This window comes from Coptis chinensis, chromosome 3, assembly GCF_015680905.1.
Source record: "Coptis chinensis isolate HL-2020 chromosome 3, ASM1568090v1, whole genome shotgun sequence".
NCBI classification, from domain to species: Eukaryota; Viridiplantae; Streptophyta; class Magnoliopsida; order Ranunculales; family Ranunculaceae; genus Coptis; species Coptis chinensis.
In genome coordinates this window covers 7,684,746-7,706,198 of record NC_141458.1, presented here as the reverse complement: position 1 = coordinate 7,706,198, position 21,453 = coordinate 7,684,746, and the positions used below count along the sequence as shown (strand labels likewise).

Below are 21,453 nucleotides of genomic sequence, written 5' to 3'. Positions count from 1 at the left end.
TACACCGCAAGGATTTGTCCCTTGTACCTTTGGTATCTTCTGAAAGTGGATAAGGTGGGGAAAGAAGATTCCCACTTTTCAACTTCTCATATATAATAGAGTATTTGGCATTGAGCGGGGTCAGTTTTAGCTCAGGTAGAGTCTTTCCATCACGATTGAAATTGGCTTGCTTCTGATTGTCATTCTTTTGACCGTTATGTTGTTGATCTGACTGTCCTTGCTTTGGGTTAGAATTCTTGTTGTCAGAAAAATCTTTACTCCGAATATCTTTGTCTCTTGCTTTTCGCCCGGCGGGTTCTCCTCGATACAGATGTGTTGTTCAAAATTACTAATATACGATCGATCATCTCGAGTTTTAAGGACATCTTTAATTAAAGAGTGGTAAAGATCCCTTACAATGAAATTCAAACTTCTATCTCTTTCATAATATAATGCTTCTTTAAAGGCAAAAAGAAGCATTCCATCAAAAACTTCTAGAACATCGATGTTGCCTTTCGGAACCTAGTAACAAAAGTACGTAATTTTTCATCATATTGTTACTTGATGTTCAGAAGTGAGTCGACATCCTTTGGCATCTTGCAATTGTGGTGGAAACGATTAACAAATTGATTTTCTAGTTCATTGTATTGGTGAATTGATCTTGAAAGTAACTCACTAAACCAGCGTAACGCTTCTCCCTTTAGAGTTGATGGAAAGAGCTTTATGAGCAGATCATCTGACCCCATAAACCAACTTATTTTTGAACAATAGAACATGCAAGCCGGGATCTCCTTCGACTCATCATAAAGTTCAAAATCGGGTTGTTTGAAGTCGGGATGGTGGTAAAACGAATATTATAAAACTTATGGCACGCCATCATTGGTATCAAGTTTTTCATTCTGACATCCCTTGACTCTCTATCGTTAAGTTCTTTTGCAATCAACTCTTTCAACTATTGTTCTTTTAGAGTTAAAGTATTGGCTCGAACAACTGGACGCCCCCGATCGTGCCCATGTGGAGAAGGATACCTTCCATTATCTCTTATTGGAGTTAGAGATCTTTGGCGGTACCCACGATCAGCTCCGACCGGTGATTGTCTTTGTCTATCCCTGTAACCAGCTTGTCTAGGCCGGTAGTCACCCTTGGCAGGGTGGTTGGTATAATTATACCATTTCTCCATGTTTTGTTGCTCTTGTCTGGGATGCCTGCCTTCCCAATCATGTCGGACATATCTCGGATGGTGGTTTTCTCTGAAATTGCTTCTCAGAGGTAAATCTTCCCTTTGAGATTGAACATGTCTAGGGTAGTAGTTATCCCTGCCAATTTGATTCTCCCCATAAGTACCAGTAATAAGATCATTACTCTTAGAGCGTGCACTGTTTGACTGTGCTTGAAAAGTAACACGTTGCTGAGGATGATGAAGTGGATCTTCAAGACGGTCCCATACACTAGAATGGCCTGCGTCCCTGCGTGGTCGCCTTGATGTAGTTGAATTGGCAACATCATCCACCGGCCTTTGCCTCTTTGCCAACTTCCTTCTCAAGTTCCTATTTAAATTTTTAACTCGTCTTAACTCATGCTCAACCATATTAGGGGTGTATTGGCTGTTACTATCCCTTTTTTCATTAGTTTGTGTGAGAGTAATGTCCACGTCCATATCCATGTCAACTAAAGGATTGACACGGACGGACGGCAGACCACGTGAGGGATTACCAACTTGCAAGTTTTCTTGTTGCAAGACTGTTAGGGGTGGTGGTGGCGGCGTTTGTACTTCCATTTGCGGTGGCGTTGGCGATGGTGCTGCTGCAGTTGGATGTTGAGAATTGATCCTACCACTAGGAGCAACTCGATTGTTCAACGGTTCTTGCATTGGCCGATTTGAATTTTGAGGATTGCGATTCCTATTAGTAGGAGGAATATATTGACTATTTGGTCTGCTTCTTGTGCTTACCATCTTGATTGTTTCACGTGATAATGGATTCTAAATTCCCCACAGACGCGGCAATTATGTTTAAACAATAACCTGCTTCAACACAACGAGAGCAATGGTAAAAAATGCACTAAGAAACAGAGGAATTTGATGTTGGGGGAGATGAAACTGAACCAAGATAATAGCTGCCTACGTACCCAAGATCTATTCTCCAGGGATCAAGTTTCAACGTAGTTCACATTATTAGAATAAGTAGTTTTTATATGAATGAAGAGATTGAGTCCTACGAGGACTTTGTTTGTTTTTGTCAAAAGAATTCTTATCTCTTTGAACATCTATCCTTATATTTTATAATAATGAACCTGGACATATTCATAAATAGACCAGTTATTAGGTGTAGCTTGGATTAAGCCCTTGGGCTTAATTGAACTGGGCTGGATCCGTGGGTTAATGAGCCACAAAGTGGGGGTCTATATAGTTAGTATATTGTTTTGCTTAATTATTGAAACTATTGGAATTGGTGGAACTCTAGAAGAGGTTGCTAATGGCGGCGCAAGCCCAGAGAAATCGTCTTGTATATTATTTAAACCTTTATAATGTTTATAATGTTGTTGTTTTGGATTGGTTTATGATTGGTGGTAGTGGGGGTGATTGAGTGCTGGAGAGTGGGGTTGTTGAAGCTTGAAGGAGGCGTTAACGGCGTCGAGATCGAATTGGTGAGGAGTGAGGATATTGGGTTTTGTTTATACCCAAAGGTTTGGTTTTATGGGGATCAAGACCGAACCGTTTGGTGGTGGTTGGTGGTTGGCAAAGGTGTTGTTGAAGCTCCAAAAATTTATTAATGGCGGTCGAGATCAAGTTTTGGAGAAGTGAGGGAATTAAAAATTGTTAATGGCAGAGAGTTGGATTTTTGAAGGGGAGAAAAACCGCACGGTTTTGGTGTGGTGGGGAGTGAGATTGATGGTGGTTGAATCGGTGGAGGTGGTGAGCTGTTGAGGAAGAAGAAGGAGGTGGTGGCGATCATGTTTCTATTTTGGTTGGGCTTGGGCCGAAACCAATTAGTTGGTTTCTTTGGGCCGGTTTCTATTTTTTGTTTTGGGCTGGGTTCATATAACTTAAAGTGGGTCAAGTTGAGGCTTTAAGTTGTTTAGACTTTTGGGCTTTATTTTATTTAGTTGGATTAGGACCATGGGTTGAAGTGTTTTACATACGGGTTTGCGTCAGGACCCGTTTTGATGAACACCAGTTTGGGACTAGTGACTGTTGGGTTTGGCCCTTTGACCGTTGATCGTGGACTGTTGATTGTTGACTATTGATTGTTTATTGTGTTATATTTTTATATATTAAATTTTATAGACTAATCCAATGGTAGAATGTTGTGGAAGCCTGTATAAACTGGTTGGTCATTATCTAAGAGAGATTTGACGTTGATATTGTGCAATTATGGACACGTGATGAGAGTGAAATTTTAAGAGACATGGCATTCCTAAAACGCTATAAAAATATTATGCGGTACGTTTGGAACAATTGTGACATTATGTGGTATGTTGTAATTATTGTTCTGTTAAATGATATGATATGTTATGATATATATTAAATGCCATATTTTTGAGAAATAAATATAAACACTCCATCATTATATTTGTGAGACGATGCTACTATGAGGTATTATAGTATTTTTGGATATTTCCAAAGGAATTGTGGTTTAGTGCAATATCTTTTATTTGGCACATGAAAGAATGAAAATAAGAGGTATTGTGATATTTCCAAATATTGTGGCTTAGTGCAATAATTTATTTGGCACGTGATAAAGTGAAATGGTTATGAGATACAAATGTATGATACCTGAATAAATTACGTAACAAAAATCCTATAACCTAGCTACCACAACTCATGTGATTGGCCCTTGTGTAGAGCATATGTGATATGATTGGCCCTTGTGTAGGGTGTATGAGATGTTGATTGACCCTTGTGTAGGGCAATCGTAGCTGAATAGTGGCTTGATTATCTCGTTCGCAAAATTTAGAACGAGACACGCGATATTTTATACCGAATAGTAACAGTACTCACCTAATGGCATTTGTGTGAGGGTTACCTGGTATACGATATCCCACTTAGGGTAATTTCGCACGGAGTGGTTCATTACGTGAGGGGAGGCATATAGATGTACATGTTTGGCGTTGAAAAGCGATTGTGGTAGCTAGAGAAACTAGATAATATATAGAGACGACATGATTCTAAAGACACTTGAATAAACTCTAAACAATAATTGTGATGATATATCAAAGTATACGTTAAATCTATAATAAATGATTTATTGTGGTTATGAAATGGGTCATTGAGACTGTTCTTGTTGGTTAAATGAGATTATTGGAATTATGTATATGATATGTTTGTTTTATTGTAATTTATTTTGCATTCACAATGGTTTTGCAGAAGGGTGGGTTAAATTGATTATTTATACAGGTGTGACCCATTCTGTGATTAGGCATACACCAGTGTAAGTATAGAATAAGTTTTAGTTTTGTTATTTTATTATTAGATGCAGTTGATCTAGTATGGTTTGAAGCTAAGGTGCATCGGTGGAGAAACTAAATGCCTTATTATTATTGAATTGGAAGTTTAGGCGCCTCAGTGGAGGAACTACATACCTTAATTATTGTATTTAAGAATGTTATATTATTCATTGGAAGTTAAGGCGCCTCGGTGGAGGAACTAACTGTCTTATTGATTGTGTATATATATATATATATATATATATATGATTATATATATATATTTATATATATATCATATGAAAGATTGGCTTTATAATTGTTTATAATGCTGACCCGATTTGCATGTTTACTTATCGGGTGTGTTCATAAAATGAACATAGTTGATAAGTCTTGATAGGATTAATGTTGAAGAAAGTTGATTGCTGCTTGTGGTTTATGTTAGCGTCTCATTACAAAATATATTTTGTTTTCCCTTGAGGTGCAATAGATTTTAAGTTGAGAGTTGATCGAGACAATACTTTTGTATTTTCAGTTGTAATTATAATTAAAGAGTTGTTGAAAAGAAATTTGTAACTTAATCATTTGTGAATTTTTGTAATGAAAATGACTTTTGTTTATTTAAAAATTTTTTATTGGTTTCAAATCATTGGAATAATTAAACAGATTATGGATTTTAATTTGGAAGTTGAGAGTGCATCACACCTCAAAAATCGAAGAGTCAGGAACAAATATTATTTTTCCGATTTTGTCGAAATTCGGAGTATGACACTTTGGGCCTATTATATCTCTTTAGTATTCTTTTAGGGCCCAAGCCTATGTAATAGTTTAGAGCTACAAGGAAATAACACAGTCGGTTGAACTGTTAGTCTCCAAACTTTGTAGAACTCTTCAAGAGATAAGATAAATGGTAATCTTAGGGTTTAGAGTAGATATAAAACAAAACAATAAAAGAATGAACAGAAGGTTGCTCAGGAGTAGGAGACGCAGGCATTAGCTTTGAGTGGGCAGAGAGATATATAATACATCTTTCTTTTGCTTCTAGCTGTCTGACAAGTTTCCGACCGTCTACGATCAAGCAAGTTTCTCTACTTGCACCTACTCTTTTTCTAGTCTTAGAATTTCAATTCTTTTTTGTAATATGATTACTACTTAACTATAAATTTGTTCAACTCATGTTCGTATTCATGTTCAAGTGATGATCTTGAGAATATCTAGTCTCCTATTAGTGTTGTAAACATTCTCATAAAACTATGAATGTGGCCTGAAAGTATCATGGTAACTTGGTTCTACATAATTTAACTTATTTGATTTAATGTTGTCAATGATTATTATTCATTCTCGTAGGTCATTCCTTGATATTTATATTATTTAGTTGTTGAATTAAAGTTCATGTATGTTGCTGCTAAGCATTCTAACTCTTAAATAAATTACTTCATATCATGTTAATCTATACTTTTCAATACTATATAACCGTACCTGTTGGTAATTAATATAAGTAACATACGTGTATGCATATGAAATGTTTGAGAACTGTTCACAACTTGTTATATGTGTATTGATGTACAGTACAAATATCCATATTGATTTGTAAGTGTATTACGTGTATACTTTAATTCCTTGTTGCCACTAGCCCAGCCCTAAACATTTAAAAGCCCTTTAGATATTAAGGTCAGGTCGGCCCGGCCCTAAAATCAGCATAGGATCGGGTCGGGCCGGGTCACAAGTCTAAATCTCAAGCCCTGACTCTACCCTAAGCCCTCTTTAAAGGCTTTAGAGGTGGGTTTTAGGGCCGGGCCTATATATTTTCTTCGTTTTACAAATGTCATTTTTAGGACAAAGATTGGTTTTGGTTTTGTTACAAAACTTTAATGGTGTAGACGGAAACTTTTAGTTCTAGACTTGGCTTGGATGTGAATAAAAATATAATTTATAAGAAGTAAGTGGGAAAATAAATTGAGAATAATAAGTTATAGACTTTGATTTGATAATCAAAGGAATAAAGTCTTATTTTTTTATTAGGCTAATGCTCATTGTTCTTCATGGCAGCTAGATAGGTTGACAAGTTATTGGAAGTACCCTTGGGTGTAAGTGATAAATTACAAAGGACAATGTTATTTTAATTTACAATATTTAACAAAGAGTTGGACAATTATGGTACGTATATTTATAGTGAAAATGTAAAACTATAACTAGGGTTTGGTTAGGGCTGAATTAGGGTCGGGCCTATGTTTCAGAACCTTATCCCTAGCCCTGCTCTAGAAGGCCTTAGGGTCGGGTCGGCCCTGCCCTAAACTCTGTGAGGGCTTTAGTTGTGAGGGCTATATAGGGCTTAGGGTCGGGTCGGTCAGGGCCGGGTTAGGGTCGTTAGGGCCAAATTCCCACCCCTAGTCTTTACTCATATTAATGTTAATGGTAAACTAGTTTTATATAAATCCTTGTACTTTAATAGTTTAAACTATATTTTGTTGAAACATTAATTGATTCGAATATGGAAACGCGGTGAAATATTTAAGATCTACTGTTGTACCCAAGACATGGTATATTTGTTTTGGATAAGGTACTTAGAGGCGGAATTCGACACATGACCGTCATAAGCAAATACGTGCGTGTGATCGTGTATATATATAATATGACAACTTGGTAAAAATTCGCCGTATTATTTGACCAGGGAAATATGGGGTTTGGAATTGATGGAAAGACTATAATTACCATACCATATGTACAGTCACGGGCATAGATGTTATTTTCCCGTAAACTTAATCAAGTAATAAATCAATAAGCTACTAATTTCACTTCTGATAGTAATCTTGGCTAGTCGCGTGGTTTTGTTTGTTTTATCCTGTAATGTTCAAGACGAAACAATTAGGAGTCTTGATCTTGTTTTCTAATGAAGAGTGTTGTAGATTCAATTTTGTTTCATTCTTGTTTGCTTTGCTTTGTTGCATTCTTTTGTTGATTAATATTATACCTCACATGTTATTCTAGGCACATATGTAAGTGTCTTGGTTATTCTTTGATTAGACGAGGAGGACAGTTCTTGTAGAGATTACTTGTGGCGTGTTGATTTGCCCCTATTTTATCATTTTTTTACAGGTGAGCACGATATAATACGTAGAGCACGTTCTTAGAGTCTTGGCATGATTTGGCATCCAGAATATTCTTAGTTTAGGCGTTTTTGTTTTAAACAGTATTTATTCTCTTCCAAAGACAAGTTCAGTGTCAAGTTATTTATTTCAGACATGATGTAATAAGCTATTTATTTAGCAAGAGTTTAGTGTTTTATTTTCCATAGTTAATAAAAGTATTTTGGATCCATTTTGTATTTTAATAGTCTTTAACTTTAAAGTTTTGACCTGGAATGTCCCAGGCTTTGTATACTTTTTCATGAAGTCTCTAGATATATTCCTAGAAATTAGACCGCCGACTAATAGTTGGAAATATATTTTGGGGCATCATAATGAACCACCATCTGAGAAAGCGAAGTGCATCCTCCTGAGCCACAAAAAGATGGATAAGGAGATCCAACGAGAGAGACAAGCTTCAACTAGGTATCCACCACATACGTATGTTTTACTATCTGATGGTGGAGAACCTATGTACTATCAAGAGGTTCTTGAAGGTACAAACAAAAAGAAGTGGTTGAAAGCCATGCAAGATAAGATGGGTTCTTTCACACTTATAACTTCGTTGAGAAACCGAAAGGAAGAAAAGTTCTCAATAATAAGTGGATCTTCAAAGGCAAGCATGAGAAGAATAATCCACACCCAAGGCACAAAACTTGCCTTATTGTGAAGGGATCCGATCAAAGGAAAGGTATTGAATTTGATGAAATTTTCTCTCCTGTAGTTAAGATGACTTTTATCAGGGTGGTATTGGGTCTGACCGCAAAGATGAATTTAGAGGTTGAGCAACTAGATGTCAAGACAACTTTTCTTCATGGAGATCTTAAGGAAGATGTTTACATGGACAAGCCAGAGGGGTTTGAAGTCAAAGGCAAGGAGCACTTGGTATGCAAGCTGAGAAAAAGCTTGTATGGGTTGAAGCAAGCACCGAAACAGTGGTACATGAAGTTTGAGTATTTTATGGTGAAGCATGGATACAAGAAGTCTGCTTCCGATCATTGTGTGTTTTTTCAAATATTTCTTGATGGGGATTTCATAGTGCTATTGTTGTATGTGGATGATATGTTGATAGTTGGCCAAAACATCAACAAGATATCCAAGCTGAAGAAAGACTTGAGTAAGTCCTTTGAGATGAAAGATTTGGGTCAAGCAAAACAGATACTTGGGATGCGGATCACTCGTGATAGAAAGAGTGGGAAGTTGTGGCTTTCTCAAGAAAGCCACATTGAGAAAGTGTTGAAGAGATTCAACATGGATCCAGTGAAACCAGTTAGTTGTCCGCTTGGTGGCCATTCTGCATGACCAAAGATATGTGTCCAAAGGGTGAGCATGATCAAAGTCAAATAGAAAATATTCTTTATACATCCGCAGTAGGCAGCTTGATGTATGTAATGGTGTGTACAAGACCGGAATTGTTTTCATTGTTGGTGTTGTAACCAGTTTTCTGTCAAATCCGGATAAATAGCATTGGGAAGGTGTTAATTGGATATTGAGATATCTCAAGGACACTTCCAAGGCGTGTTTTTGTTTTAGTGGGAGTAAAACCTTGCTTGAAGGCTACACAGATGCAGACATGGCAGGTGATGTTGACTCTATGAAGTCAACTTCCAGTTATCTGTTTACTTTTACAAGGGGAGCAGTTTCTTAGCAATCTAAGTTGCAAAAATGTGTTGCCCTCTCCACTACAGAAGTCGAGTATATTGTATCCACTGAGTGTTGCAAAGAGATGTTATGGATGAAGAGGTTCTTCGAGGAACTAGGGCTAAAGCAGAAACAGGTTGTAGTTCTATATGATAGTCAGAACGTCATCCATTTGAGCAAGAATCCATGTTTTCATTCTAGATCCAAGCATGACATACATGTACGTTATCATTGAATTAGAGAAGTTCTCAAAGACAAGCAATTGTGTATTGAGAAGATATATAACGACAAGAACGGGTCGGATATGATGACCAAAGTTTTACCGAAAGGTAAGTTTGATGTTTGTTGTGCTACCGCCGGAATGGTAACACACTCCTCCTGTTGATTTGAGAATGCATGGAGGTATCCCCGTTCATGGCTCGAGAGGGGAGATTGTTGGAGTTATCCCTCACATGAGGAAGAATAGAGAAACATGTACTGTTCGTGTGAAGAAGTTAAGAGCGAGCGTGCGTTTAGATTGGTCGTGCCCAAGGCGCGCTTGCGCCATTGCCGTAAAAAAAAAAGATTGTTTTTTTTAGCCTCTCACGAAACATGTCTGCTGGAGTTTGGAAACTGGAAAAATAAGAGGGCGCGCGTGGTCAGATTGGCCTTGCCAAGAGTGCACCCGCGTTCATGCCTAAACAATCCAAGTTCTGATTTTTCTACAGTAAACACGAAATTTCGCAGATGTGCCAAAATTTCAGATTACTATAAAAACAAAAGTTAGGTTTTTGAAAACAAAGTCTTGAAGAGAAACCCAATTTTGTGAGCAACCAAACTTGAGAGGAAACCTTTGCAAAGAGAAAAAGCTTGTAAGGAGAGATGAGTGATCTAGTATGTTTAGAGAGACTTGAGAGGAGTGATTGTAATCTTCCTTCCCATACTTATAAAAGATTTGCTCTTGTAGAAGTAGGCATCGTTGGCCGAACCACATTACATCTTGTGTTGTGGTATGTTTTACTTTCTTTATATTACTATTGCCTATTTGTGATAGTTTTATCCATAATTTAGGTTGTGTTTGTTGGTTGTAGTTAAAGTTTATATATTTGTTTGGAGTAGTAGATTGTCCAAGTACAAGCTATCTTAGCGAGGATCGATTAGTATCGTTTTCCCCAACTAGTGTAGTAGCTTTTGCAGTCAATTGCCAACAATATTTAGCCATTAAAGCATGTTCTGCAGTTTCATGTACCCGACTCCTTTGCTCTTTTTGTTGCAAATCTTATTCCAGTTGATTGAGTGAAGACTATGAGGTCTGCCAAGGCTTGAATCCCACCAAAAACTTTTGGAAAGCTTGCCGAGTTTATCATTGATATGAGCAGGCAATAAGAAATTAGACATGGAGTATGCTTGTATAGCAGAGGTTACACTCTTGATGAGCATAGTTCTACCTGCTAATGAAAGACATTTAGCTTGCCAACCTTGAATTTTAGCTGAGACTTGTTGGGAGATTTCACTAGAAAGTCACACTTCAATCTAGCTACTTTCTATCATAAATGATTTCAACTTGGAGATCGCACCAAGAAAATCACCCACCCAAGACTTTGGTAGTTATCACAACAAACTCAAACAAGTAAAGTCACTAATTTATCATCACCCATAACAAGCAAACAATAAATAAGAAAGTAAATAATGCAAAGAGACACAAAGATTTAGGTGGTTCAGTAAATATTACCTACATTCACACAAGAGCCAAGTTTTCTTTATAGTAAAGATTGGAGAGTTTACAAGAAGTAACAATAATCAAGAACAATAGGCCTCACTCAAACCCTAGCTCAATAGAGCTCCCACAATACCCAAGAAATGAATCTCTCAAAAGTTATCTCAAAACCCTATTATATTTCCTTTATATAGGTACACATAGAAAAAGGTGAGAAAATGGGCTTTGGGCCGAAATTTCGAAAATCAGTAAAAATTTCGAAAGGCATGAGCGCGGGTCACGCCTCGGCTAATCCTAATCTGGTCGGTGGCTCACTCGATAACTTAACGTGGTCGCGCCTCCTCCAAAGCCAACCAAGGCGCGGGTTGCGCTCCCCTCTCCAAGCAGAAAAATCGTGAACGCGGCATACAGACACCGGAGCAAAGCTCGACGGTTCCACAACCCAACAAGACTTTATCTACAATGTGCTGGAAACTAAGTTTTGACGGATTCATGGGATTGATTGGGATACCCAAGTACTTGCTTTCTGTTGAGGAGACCGGAACTTTTAACATTTGACTTATCATCTGCTTGTCCTGCCAATGCATGTTATGACTGAAAATAAGGGCAGCCTTTTGATAATTTATGGCTTGCCCAAAAATGGAACAATAGGAATCAAGGAGACCTTTAACATGTCCAGTATCAGTCGCATTAGCTCTGAAAAAAAAGCAACGAGTCATCTGCGAATAGTAAGTGTGATATTGGAGGACAGCTTCTACCAATTCGCACTCCATGGATAAGCTTTTTATTTTCTAAAATCTGCGGATTTTTGGAGAGAAACTCAGTGCAAATGATAAATAGAAAGGGAGAAAGCGAACTCGGTGCAAATGATAAATAGAAAGGGAGAAAGCGGGTCGCCCTTGTCGTAACCCCTTGAAGGTTTAAATAAACCATGAGAATGCCATTTATTTTAATGGAAAAAGAAGGGGAAAAAATGCAAAATATGCTCAATCTCAGATCCTTTATTACACAAGTTTTAAATTGAGCTCGAGTTCGGCTCATATACTTAAACAAGCGAACTCGAGTAGCTCGGTTATTTTATGCTACAAATATGGTATTTAAACTAAACAAGCCGAGCTTCATCAAGCTCATTTGTTAAGCGAGTTTTAATTTGAGCTCGAGCTTGGCTCATATAGTTAAACAAGCGAGTTCAAACCGAGTTTAAACAAGCTGAACCTGAGCTGCTCTGCTCAAATTCCACCCTTACCGGTCACACCACTTTTGACAAAAGCCAAGGCTTCGAAGAGAGGATAGGAGGAAATGCCATGGACGGCTTTATTCATATCAAGTTTTAGAGCGCAACAGCCCGAGACACTTTTCTGTTTTTTTAAAAAAACGGAGGATTTCATGCACCGTAATAGAGTTATCAGAGATTTGTCGTCCTTTGGTGAAGGCATTTTGGCTTATGTATTAGGACTTTTCTAATGTTTAGGTTTCTACTTGCAAGCTGCAGCCACAACCCCACAAAGCAGCTCATGAAGTCGTTGAGACATGACGCACATGTATAGTTTGGGATTTCGGAATTTTCCGAATTCCAACAAATCTAAAAATTGAAATTTATTAAATTTCGATCCTATCACATTTGGAATTTTAGATGATTTCAGAATTTCATATATTTCAACTTTATATTTGAAATTCCAATTTTTTTAAAAAACCGAAATATTAGGAGGAATTCCGAAGTTTCGTTCGGAATCACGGACACCTGTTATTATGTTCACCCTAGTACCCAAGTGCTATTTACAGCTTCAAAAAAAACAAGTACAAACATCTTTGTTTCCCTCTCTACTGTACCACTCCATCATTTTCATTGATTTTCAATAAATTTTGGCACCGAAATCTCGATCAGTTCTTGTTGATGACGTAGGCAAGCTTCTTCTATGTCGAGGCCTTTAGAGATAAACACTACACCCATGATAAAATTCGGCAATAAGCATAAATACTGCTATTTATTTATGGGTTAACGAGTATTACCCCCTAGATTAGCTAATTAGGATTTCCTCCCCACTAGATGGGAAATTAGGGTCTCACCTGACCAAAACACACAAAAAAACGGCCAAATCAATTTGGGATTTTTTGGGTCCGGACTATGAGGGAAGAAACCATGCAATTTTCTGTATCAAACTGAAAACTTTTTTTTTTTATGAAAACTATATGAGGGAGGACACCCTAATTTCCCCATCTAGTGAAATCCTAATTGGCTCATTAGGGCCAAATGATACTAGTTAACCCTTTATTTATTTCTTCATCAATTAAACCTTTGGATTAAAGTTTTACCCCTCTCAAAACTTGGATTTAATGAGCTTTATCCCTCTCAAGTTTTCTTTCATCTATAGGTTTACCTAGGGGTGTCTTTTCCATTTGCCAATTTCCTCTATAATTTTCCAAAATCATTTGATTAAAATTGGTCCGGCTGTTTCAATTTAGTTTTCATGGGAAATTTATAATTTTCCGATTTTGAAAATTCGGATAAAAAATTGGATAGGATTGGATATAATTTTAAAATCCGATCCGATTTGAAAATTCAAATTTTTTTTTTTTTGAGAAATTTGGGTGAAAGAATATATACTTCTCGGTTTATCCATTTTAGATCTCGACCGTTCATTCATTTTCTAGTTTTTACTTCCAAAACAAAACAAAAACATAACCTAGATGCTACTTGAGACTTGAATTGGACCCTCTCTCTCATGCCGGACATTCAACCCGTCGCCATAACAACAATGATATGAAAAAAATGTTGATTGAGTAAATACGTTTTACACTTCTAACCAAAATCATTTTCAAATTGATTTAGATAGAATATTATGTAAACTACTTAGAGTCCAAGACCATAATCCATCATTAGGCAAACTTCTTCTAATTTCCACAAGAGATGAAAAAAGAGATGAAACATTACAAATACCCGGACCTCAATAGAATGCAATGCTTGCTATTATTTGGTTTGTGGGTTATTTTTCCGTTTTTCTTGGATCACTTGTTTGAATGAAAATGGGTTTTAGATAAAATTAAACAAGTCGTATTGTTGTTGGTACATTGGTGTTGTGGACATGGTTTTCTCTCCCTACAATGAACATTGGTGTATGATAGGAAAAATAATTAAAAGTAAAGAGATCTTTGAAAATTTACCAAGTATTCCTAATTTTCCATCTAGTTAGGGAGAAATTTGGCTCAAAGTTGATAATAGTTAAATATATTTTGAATACTAAAAAATTGGAACGGATTTGGCTATTTATTAGTTAGAAATTTTTTGGAAAAATTCGAAAGAGGTTAACTTTATCCCCGATCCGATCCGAAGTCACCCCTAGGTTTACCTCTCAAGAACATGCTTCAATATTATTTTTTTGGTCAAAATACATGTAAAAAAACTTCATTACCCTTTCTCTTTTTATTTTCTAACTTTACCCCTCCAAAACTTGGGCCAATTAGCTATATTCCCCAGTTCATTTTATCTAATGGTTTATCCCCAGAACTTAAACCAATTAGTTTTACCCTCCCCCATTCTTCCATCTAGACTCTAATGCCCTTTTCTAGGTATAATTACATAAATACATTGTGACTTTGGCAAAGCAAAAACAAAATTGGAATTCAAATCATCTAAGACACATGTCATGATCTTGTAAACTCTATCTGACAGCTACTACCAATCATTATCAAATAACATCCACACCCTTAACATTATGAAATTACATGATTACCCTCACAATTGTTAAAAACTATATGTATGCTAAGATAAAACCAATTGTGAAAAAACAATAAAGTCTTTTTATGTGGTAGTAAGTGTATGGTTTGGAAAAAATAATGCTAAAGTGATGGTAATTATGTAATTTTATAATGGTGTGGATGGCTTGGCCTAACTTATGTGGCAGTCTGTTTTTGCATTTAGGATAGATAAAATAGAGAGGTTCTGTTTAGGAAAATGTCTGTCAAAATCTGACAGAACGTATATACAATAAGAATTAATTTCTACGAACTCATATCTCCCACTGCCTATAAGGCTGTCTGGCTGTGGACTTATTTCCTGTGCGAAGACAGTAGTGCGCAGTTCACGTACAATGATATATTTCAATTCAATTTTGACAGAATATACACCGCATATCATCAATCAGGGGGCTTCACTCACTTGGCTTGATTATGCCATAAATACTATATTCCAGATAAAAGTAGCAGTGGACTATCTTAGAAGGAAAGATGACCGTTGCTGGGAAGAGTCTTCAATTCTATGAAGCTTTTACTGCATGACAAACAAGAAGGGGGATATACTACCCCCCAGCTAGAGCCCTTGACATTCCAACAAAATGATGTTGTATATCCCCCCAAGTATGACGAGAGCTGAATATTTTCTACATATATTTCTTCACATGGGTAGGTGTCGCTGCAAGCAAATCGTATAGCTTCCTCAGTAGCAGAAGTTCCTGTGATATTCACAAAAGATATATCCTCCACTTTGACAGCTGATGTCTGCATATCAGCAAGTGGCCATATATGAAAAACACTACGGATCTACCACTTGAAAAGATTAGTACAGACTTGCCCTCTAAAAGACGAGGTTTTTCTTTCGGTAGTCTAATAAAAAAAACCAGTTCTTAATTTCCTCTAAAGGATCAACTCCATCTTTTGAAGGGATCTGTTCTTCCCTTTATATGGGTAGCTCTGCAGTAGTTGGCAAGGCACTTTATTCCAATATCAAACAAATTCAGACATAGTTTTCCACTTTTCCATGTGGAAAAGCCCGGATGATTTGAAAGGAAGGAGTTTTGTGTGTCGAGGCTCCTAATAGGCTATTTTACCCCACTCCGTCCAATGGTAAGGTTCACAAAATCCATCCTCACGTACAACATGGTATATCTTTTGATTTTTTTTGGTATACCTCTACAGAACTAAGCAGGTTCATTAAAATGCTCACTAGTAATTAGTAAAATGTCAAACTTTATACCTGATTCGAACATGGTAAAAAAGAATCACAATAATACTGGTCAATAATTATTGGGTTGGACACATTCTCCATTAGCACATTTCGGAAACTGATCGTCCGGGAAAAACCCGAGCCTCCCTAATAAAAACGCAAAAATATTGGAGGAGTTAATTACAAATGGACTCTTCCTTATCAACAGTGTACAAGAGAATGGACATAGGTTTACCTGCCATGTTTTAATTCTCATTCCATTTTTTGTATTAGCGAGAAGGGCTCCATCTACCGACACATCATTAACTGCTGACCAAGAATTTGATTTTCCCAAACTTCCAATACTATTAGGTACCTTTAATTAGTCTTAACAGTAAAAATAATCAAAAATATTAGCAATCGATATTTAGAATCATTACCTTATACCATGGCCAGCCATGCAGGAAATGTTTCTAATCTGGATTTGAGAAGAATTGCTGACTATTGAGATGCAGTCATCACCTAAAATGAATTAAAGTTAGAGGAGATAACGTGTTCAAAGGAAATTTAAGATTTAAGCTAAAATGATATTTTGATCGTTTCAGTTACCCACTCCCACATAGCATGCATCAAGAATGTCAAATTTTAAGAAGCAACCAAATCCATTTTCACTCATTCGTAGGTTTACGTTTTTGTAACTTATGAACCAAAATGATACAACAATCGAGAGGATAAAATTTAGAACCTGTTTTAATGATGCTGTTTGTGACCTCAACCTTAGAGGATGCACTAATATGGATTCCATCAGTATTAGGGCTATCAACAGGTGCAATCACTTTGAGCAGTGATGCCTTGACCCGGACACAGTTAGTGAAGGCCATGTGCATTTGTTGACTATTTAGTGTCATCACGTTGCTAATTTTCAAATCCTTGCATCGGTGAAAAGTAACAGCCTGAACATATGGAACAAGCAGACTTTCTATTAAAGATAGTAAGACCAAAGAAAGATAATGAGTAACAGACACGTAAGAAAAGGAACCATGGACTTGCTCAGAGTATGAAGTAGCACTGACTGTTGGTGCATGTCGACATGGCTGCCAAGACAAAATGTTCTCACAAGTCAGAAAAAGAAAATAATAACAAGCCGAGATATAAAAGTTTCAAGGAAAGATCTCTTTACATTGCTTATGTTGACCTTGCAAGACCTGCTCCACCATTCCTCTCCCATGCCAATGATCACTCCTCCTCCGTCAATGGTTAAGTGCTTCACTGCAGTGAAATAGAGCCATTTTCTTGGATTTAAACCATCCCAAGCACCAGGGTCTTTAGGAGCAATAATGTTACCAGTGACCTATTACATTGGTGTCTTTGGTATCAGATTGAGAACTGAAGCAAATTTCTTCAATTGATTGTGCACAGCAATCTTACACTTAATTGGTACGTACCCTCAATGTTACTTTTGATCGACAAGGCCCAACAAACTCAATTGGTCCAACAAGAAAGCTGCTTCCAGATGGAACCTCTATTGTGAATCGTAATGGAGAGGAGCATGCTATTTCCCAAGCGTCCTTAAATGCCTGAAATAGTGGACAAACATTATTTGGAAAAGAGATTTGTTTCCTTGACAATAGATCGATATAATTTTAATGTGCCTATATTGCAATTCTAAAGAAGACTCCTTATACAAAAGATGTTGAAGAAGCTGACAAACACAACACCAATTTGTTACACACAAGTATCTATCACAGAATAGTAAGAAAAGAACGCAACATCAGCTTATTAACACGGAAATCTTTACAGTCATGCTCATTTGGCCAATTATGTCATCCTCTCAAATCCAACAATGCTATTATTAAGTCATTACTCACCCCCTAATTTTGAAACAGTTTTCAAAATTAAGAGATAAAAATGTGGGGTTAAGTCAGTAGGCTTGAATTTTCGACTAAATTACATTGGACTTGTCCTCAAATTCAAAAGTATGTATTTCCAGGTAATCTTCATTTTACCTCGCATTTCCACATTTAGGCACAAAATAACTTTAAATCAACCAAATTGCTTAGTTTCACTGAAATTCAAGAACGCCATTTTCAACACTAAAAAGCAGTTCAGCTAAAAAAGGCTGAAAATTTAAAACAAACAGAACTGAAGTTTAACTTGTTTAGTCATTAAACCTGAGTGTCATTGTAGATACCATCCCCTTTTGCTCCAAAATGATGTACAGAAACAACCCTTCTGGATTTGACTTGTTTTTTCAAGCTTTGAAACTGTGGAAGCTTAATTACGGGATCAAAACCATCTCCATTGCTGACGTTTGCTATGAAATATAAAAATATAAGGTGAGAAAATGCACTTAATTTTCTCATTTTATTAACACATACAGAAAATGCAGCTCCAGAGAAAAAAGTTGTTTCCGAAAGCTACGAGTTAAAAAGTGTTTTTTTAGCTAAGAGATAACGGTATTCTTGTTAAGCCACGTAATGTTGATTAAGACTTTGCGAAATGACCAAATACTCTTTGTTTGACAGTTAAATAGTTAATCTCTCAAGGCTTCAATAACTTTTTCCAGCAATGCCTCATGAGAAAAAGAGGGGAGACCCGGCGGCTGGCGGCACATGGATAAAGTCATCCACTGCAAACCAGTGAACTTCTACCAGTGAATGGGACGTAGAGTAAAACTGAAGACTTCCATACGAGAAGCTAATGTTACACCACCCCGCTTAGGCGCAAGACAGATATCTACCAAAATGTCGTGCCATGCAACGTAGTATATGGAATACGGTATGCGTAATGTAAGTGTGTAACGTAACCTCTATAATTTGAAGATCCTTTGCCTTTCTTTGAATTTATTCTGCACAATCACGAACGTATTGTACGGGCTAAAACTTGTGGAAAATCAATTGACACCAGTTACCGGAGTCTAGACTGAAAATATATATTTTGGTTACCTGCTAGCTAGGACGATGTTGGATAGTGGATAGTGCTTATAAATGTCTATTTTTATCCTAGGGGATTAACAAGACATTATACCAAGTGTTTATGATTTAGTTCTAATTTAGATGAAGAAAGGGGATGATTTTGGTTGATGGAAATGGTTGCTCTTCATGAGTGAGAAGATGTCTATGTATCAATCACTGTACGTGTGAGCGAGTGAGACTAGAATCAAGCCAACGTAGTTATGGGGTTGACTTTTATAGGTGTTGTGAACAAGTGGTTGGGTGACACGTGTGGTGGTATGGACATGTGTGCTGTTAGGATGAGCGGCACGTCCTCACAGGTTGCGGGCACGTGTGTGGTAGCTCCGGATATTAGGTTGTTTGAGTTGGCATAGAGAGAGAGTAGGGCTAAGGGTGTAATGATGGTGAGAGTGTGGCTAAGGTTGTAATGATGGTGCTGATTTGAGTATTACGGCAGGTAAATGCTCAATGCTAATAATAGCAATGATGAGAGTGACAGGTGTTGATGTTGTCACGAGATGAAGTCGAGTGACGAGTCATTGGTACTGAACCGATCTTGACGGGTAAGCGAGTGCTTACGTTCGTGGAGTCGAGTTGGAGTGGCAGAGTCGTTGCGTGTGAACTGTATGCTTATCACGTGCCTGAGAGGTAGGATGTCCCTTACATAGCCTTCTCTCGTTAGTATACTGTTGAAAAAAGCGTGTTGACGAGAAATCCAGAAACCATAGTCACATGATGGGACGGTTACGTGGAGTAGTGGTGAACGGCTAGAACAATAATTGTTGCGGTTATGATTGTTTTTTCGTTTGGAGAGACGGTTGTGGAGCTCAAGGTGGGTACGTGGCAGTTAATGCACTGGTTGGGTTCTACATGGGCGGTACTGATGTTGGACCGTTGGATGGATTTACTCAGAGCCATGGATATAGATTTTTTAGATTGAAATTTGGCGCTCAAAATGGTTATGCAAAAGCTCGTGGTTGTAGGCCATAGATGAGGCAAATGATGGTTTTCCATCTAACGGTTGTGGTTTAATTAGCTTGTGTTACTATATAACTCGAAGGAGTGGGCCAAAAAAGGTTTATTTTAGAACTGCAAGGAGTTTTGTGTGTTGTTGTGAGGGAGATTGTGCTATCAATAGTTATCTATCGTTGGTGGTGAAGCGTTCAAGGAGTGGAGTCTGTATCTGTTAGAAATGTGTGTTTCTTGATCTCTATTATCGGTTTTTGTTTTGAATTTTGTCTGTTTTGTTTTTGGCTAGAGAAGGTTTGTTTTAGGTTTGTGTTATGACAAAAGTCTTTTTATGTGGTTAGGAGGTGTGGTTGGATATTTGGCTGTGATTTAAAGAGTGATAGTGATAATTTTGATGACGCTTATGCAGGAGAGAAAGAGTCTGTTAGTGAAAAAGAAAGTGTTTGTTCGAAGGATGTAGTATTTGCGGTGAATTTTGGTGGAAGAGGTCATGTTTGTAAAGCGATTCTAGATATGGATGAAGTGTCATCGAATCGAGAGGAAGGTAGCGGTAGTAGTGATCATGGGTTAGGTGATGAGACAAATAAGGGTGAGGGCCGATCGAGTGAGGGTAATGGGCCAATGGGTGATCCTGTGGCTGGGAAGGTGCATCAAGGTTCGGAAAGTGTTGAACCTCTTAAGAAAGTGTTTAGGGAGATCTTAGGGGTGAAAAAGTTGAAATTTAAGGTGATTGTTGACTTGTGACCGGATGCGCATGTGGTGAGGACTTCTGACTGTGAGTTGTCACTGCAGACCATTGTTGTAAGTACTAGTCAAGTGTGTGCTAGTTTGAGGATTCCCTTTTTGAAGTTGACAGTAGAATTTATGAATCATTGTAAGAAGAGTCCTTACCAATGCAATTTTCTGGAAATAGCTGGAGGTACCTTAGGGGTTTTGACCTTCTGAATGAGAAACAGGGGTATGATATCAGTGTGAAGGATGTTTTGGAATACATGTTTGTGAAGTTTACTTGGTTGAAGTGTAGGAAAATCATGACGTGTGTTTTGAGTTTGAGGATGGGTATATATGATATTTTGGAGTTGAACAACCAAGAGTTGTGGTGGGAACATCCTGTGTTGATATTACAGGGTTATATTATGAATCGGGTTGTGCTTTGAACTCTAGGCGGTGTAATAATGAAGGTAAGAAAGGGTTTGTTGTTTGGTTGTATATTTTTGTTCAGGTTCGAAGTTGCTGATGTTTGTTGTTTTTGGTTTTGCAGAGGTTCTAAAATATACGGTGTCGGTTGGCGAGCAGTGTGGGAAGAATCAAGGTTTGTTGTTTTAGGGAGGGAACCTAAGAAGTCGTTATTGAGTTCGGTTTCTCATTATTTTGAAGAACGTGGATCGGTTGTGGCTCGTGAAAAGAGGGAGTTGCAGAAGGATCGAGCTAGATCTCGTTGGGGGGGGGCGGTAATCATCACTTGTTGAGAGATTCATCTGACGATATGGAAAAAGAATGTTTGAAAAGGAAAGGTGGTAACCGGGAGAAAAGGGTGTGGAGTCATTTTGAGTGGGGGATCGAGTTTGAAACGGCCGAAGACGGGTGTTGTTGTAATTGATTTTGCAAAGCTGGCTAGAAAGAAGAATGTTAAAGCGGTTGTGGACCTGACTATTTATCAGCTCTTAAATATGCGTTTTATTACCTTTACATTACTGTATTACAGCCTTCTTACGCATAATGAAAAGACAACTTATAGCTTTTATT

The 21,453-nt window shown here is 37.4% G+C and overlaps 1 protein-coding gene across 2 annotated transcripts; it reads right to left on the bottom strand.

Moving 5' to 3' along the window:
- Positions 1 to 14,809: 14,809 nt before the first annotated feature.
- On the bottom strand, positions 14,810 to 18,246 carry LOC147507667 (Pectin lyase-like superfamily protein). Of its 2 annotated transcripts, XM_086600375.1 has the most exons (9): positions 17,956 to 18,241; positions 17,230 to 17,361; positions 16,965 to 17,135; positions 16,858 to 16,878; positions 16,530 to 16,737; positions 16,225 to 16,306; positions 16,041 to 16,149; positions 15,836 to 15,952; positions 14,810 to 15,360 (listed from the first exon to the last, which is right to left on the bottom strand). In XM_086600375.1, the coding sequence occupies exons 1-9, from the start codon at positions 18,145 to 18,147 to the stop codon at positions 15,079 to 15,081; spliced, it is 1,314 nt and encodes a 437-aa protein (XP_086456501.1). In that variant the 5' UTR covers positions 18,148 to 18,241; the 3' UTR covers positions 14,810 to 15,078. The 2 variants fall into 2 exon arrangements, with proteins under 2 accessions (XP_086456501.1, XP_086456500.1); XM_086600374.1 differs by having other exon boundaries at positions 16,530 to 16,878; positions 17,956 to 18,246.
- Positions 18,247 to 21,453: the final 3,207 nt, after the last annotated feature.

What these genes read in the sequence shown, in the direction of transcription:
- LOC147507667 (XM_086600374.1), bottom strand. Translation starts at nt 18,147, where the DNA reads ATGAGAAAATTAAGTGCATTTTCTCACCTTATATTTTTATATTTCATA. An exon ending in GTATCTACAATGACACTCAG is followed by an intron (nt 17,362 to 17,955) that starts GTTTAATGACTA and finishes CCACTATTTCAG; the next exon opens with GCATTTAAGGACGCTTGGGA. An exon ending in GCAAGGTCAACATAAGCAAT is followed by an intron (nt 16,879 to 16,964) that starts GTAAAGAGATCT and finishes TTGTCTTGGCAG; the next exon opens with CCATGTCGACATGCACCAAC.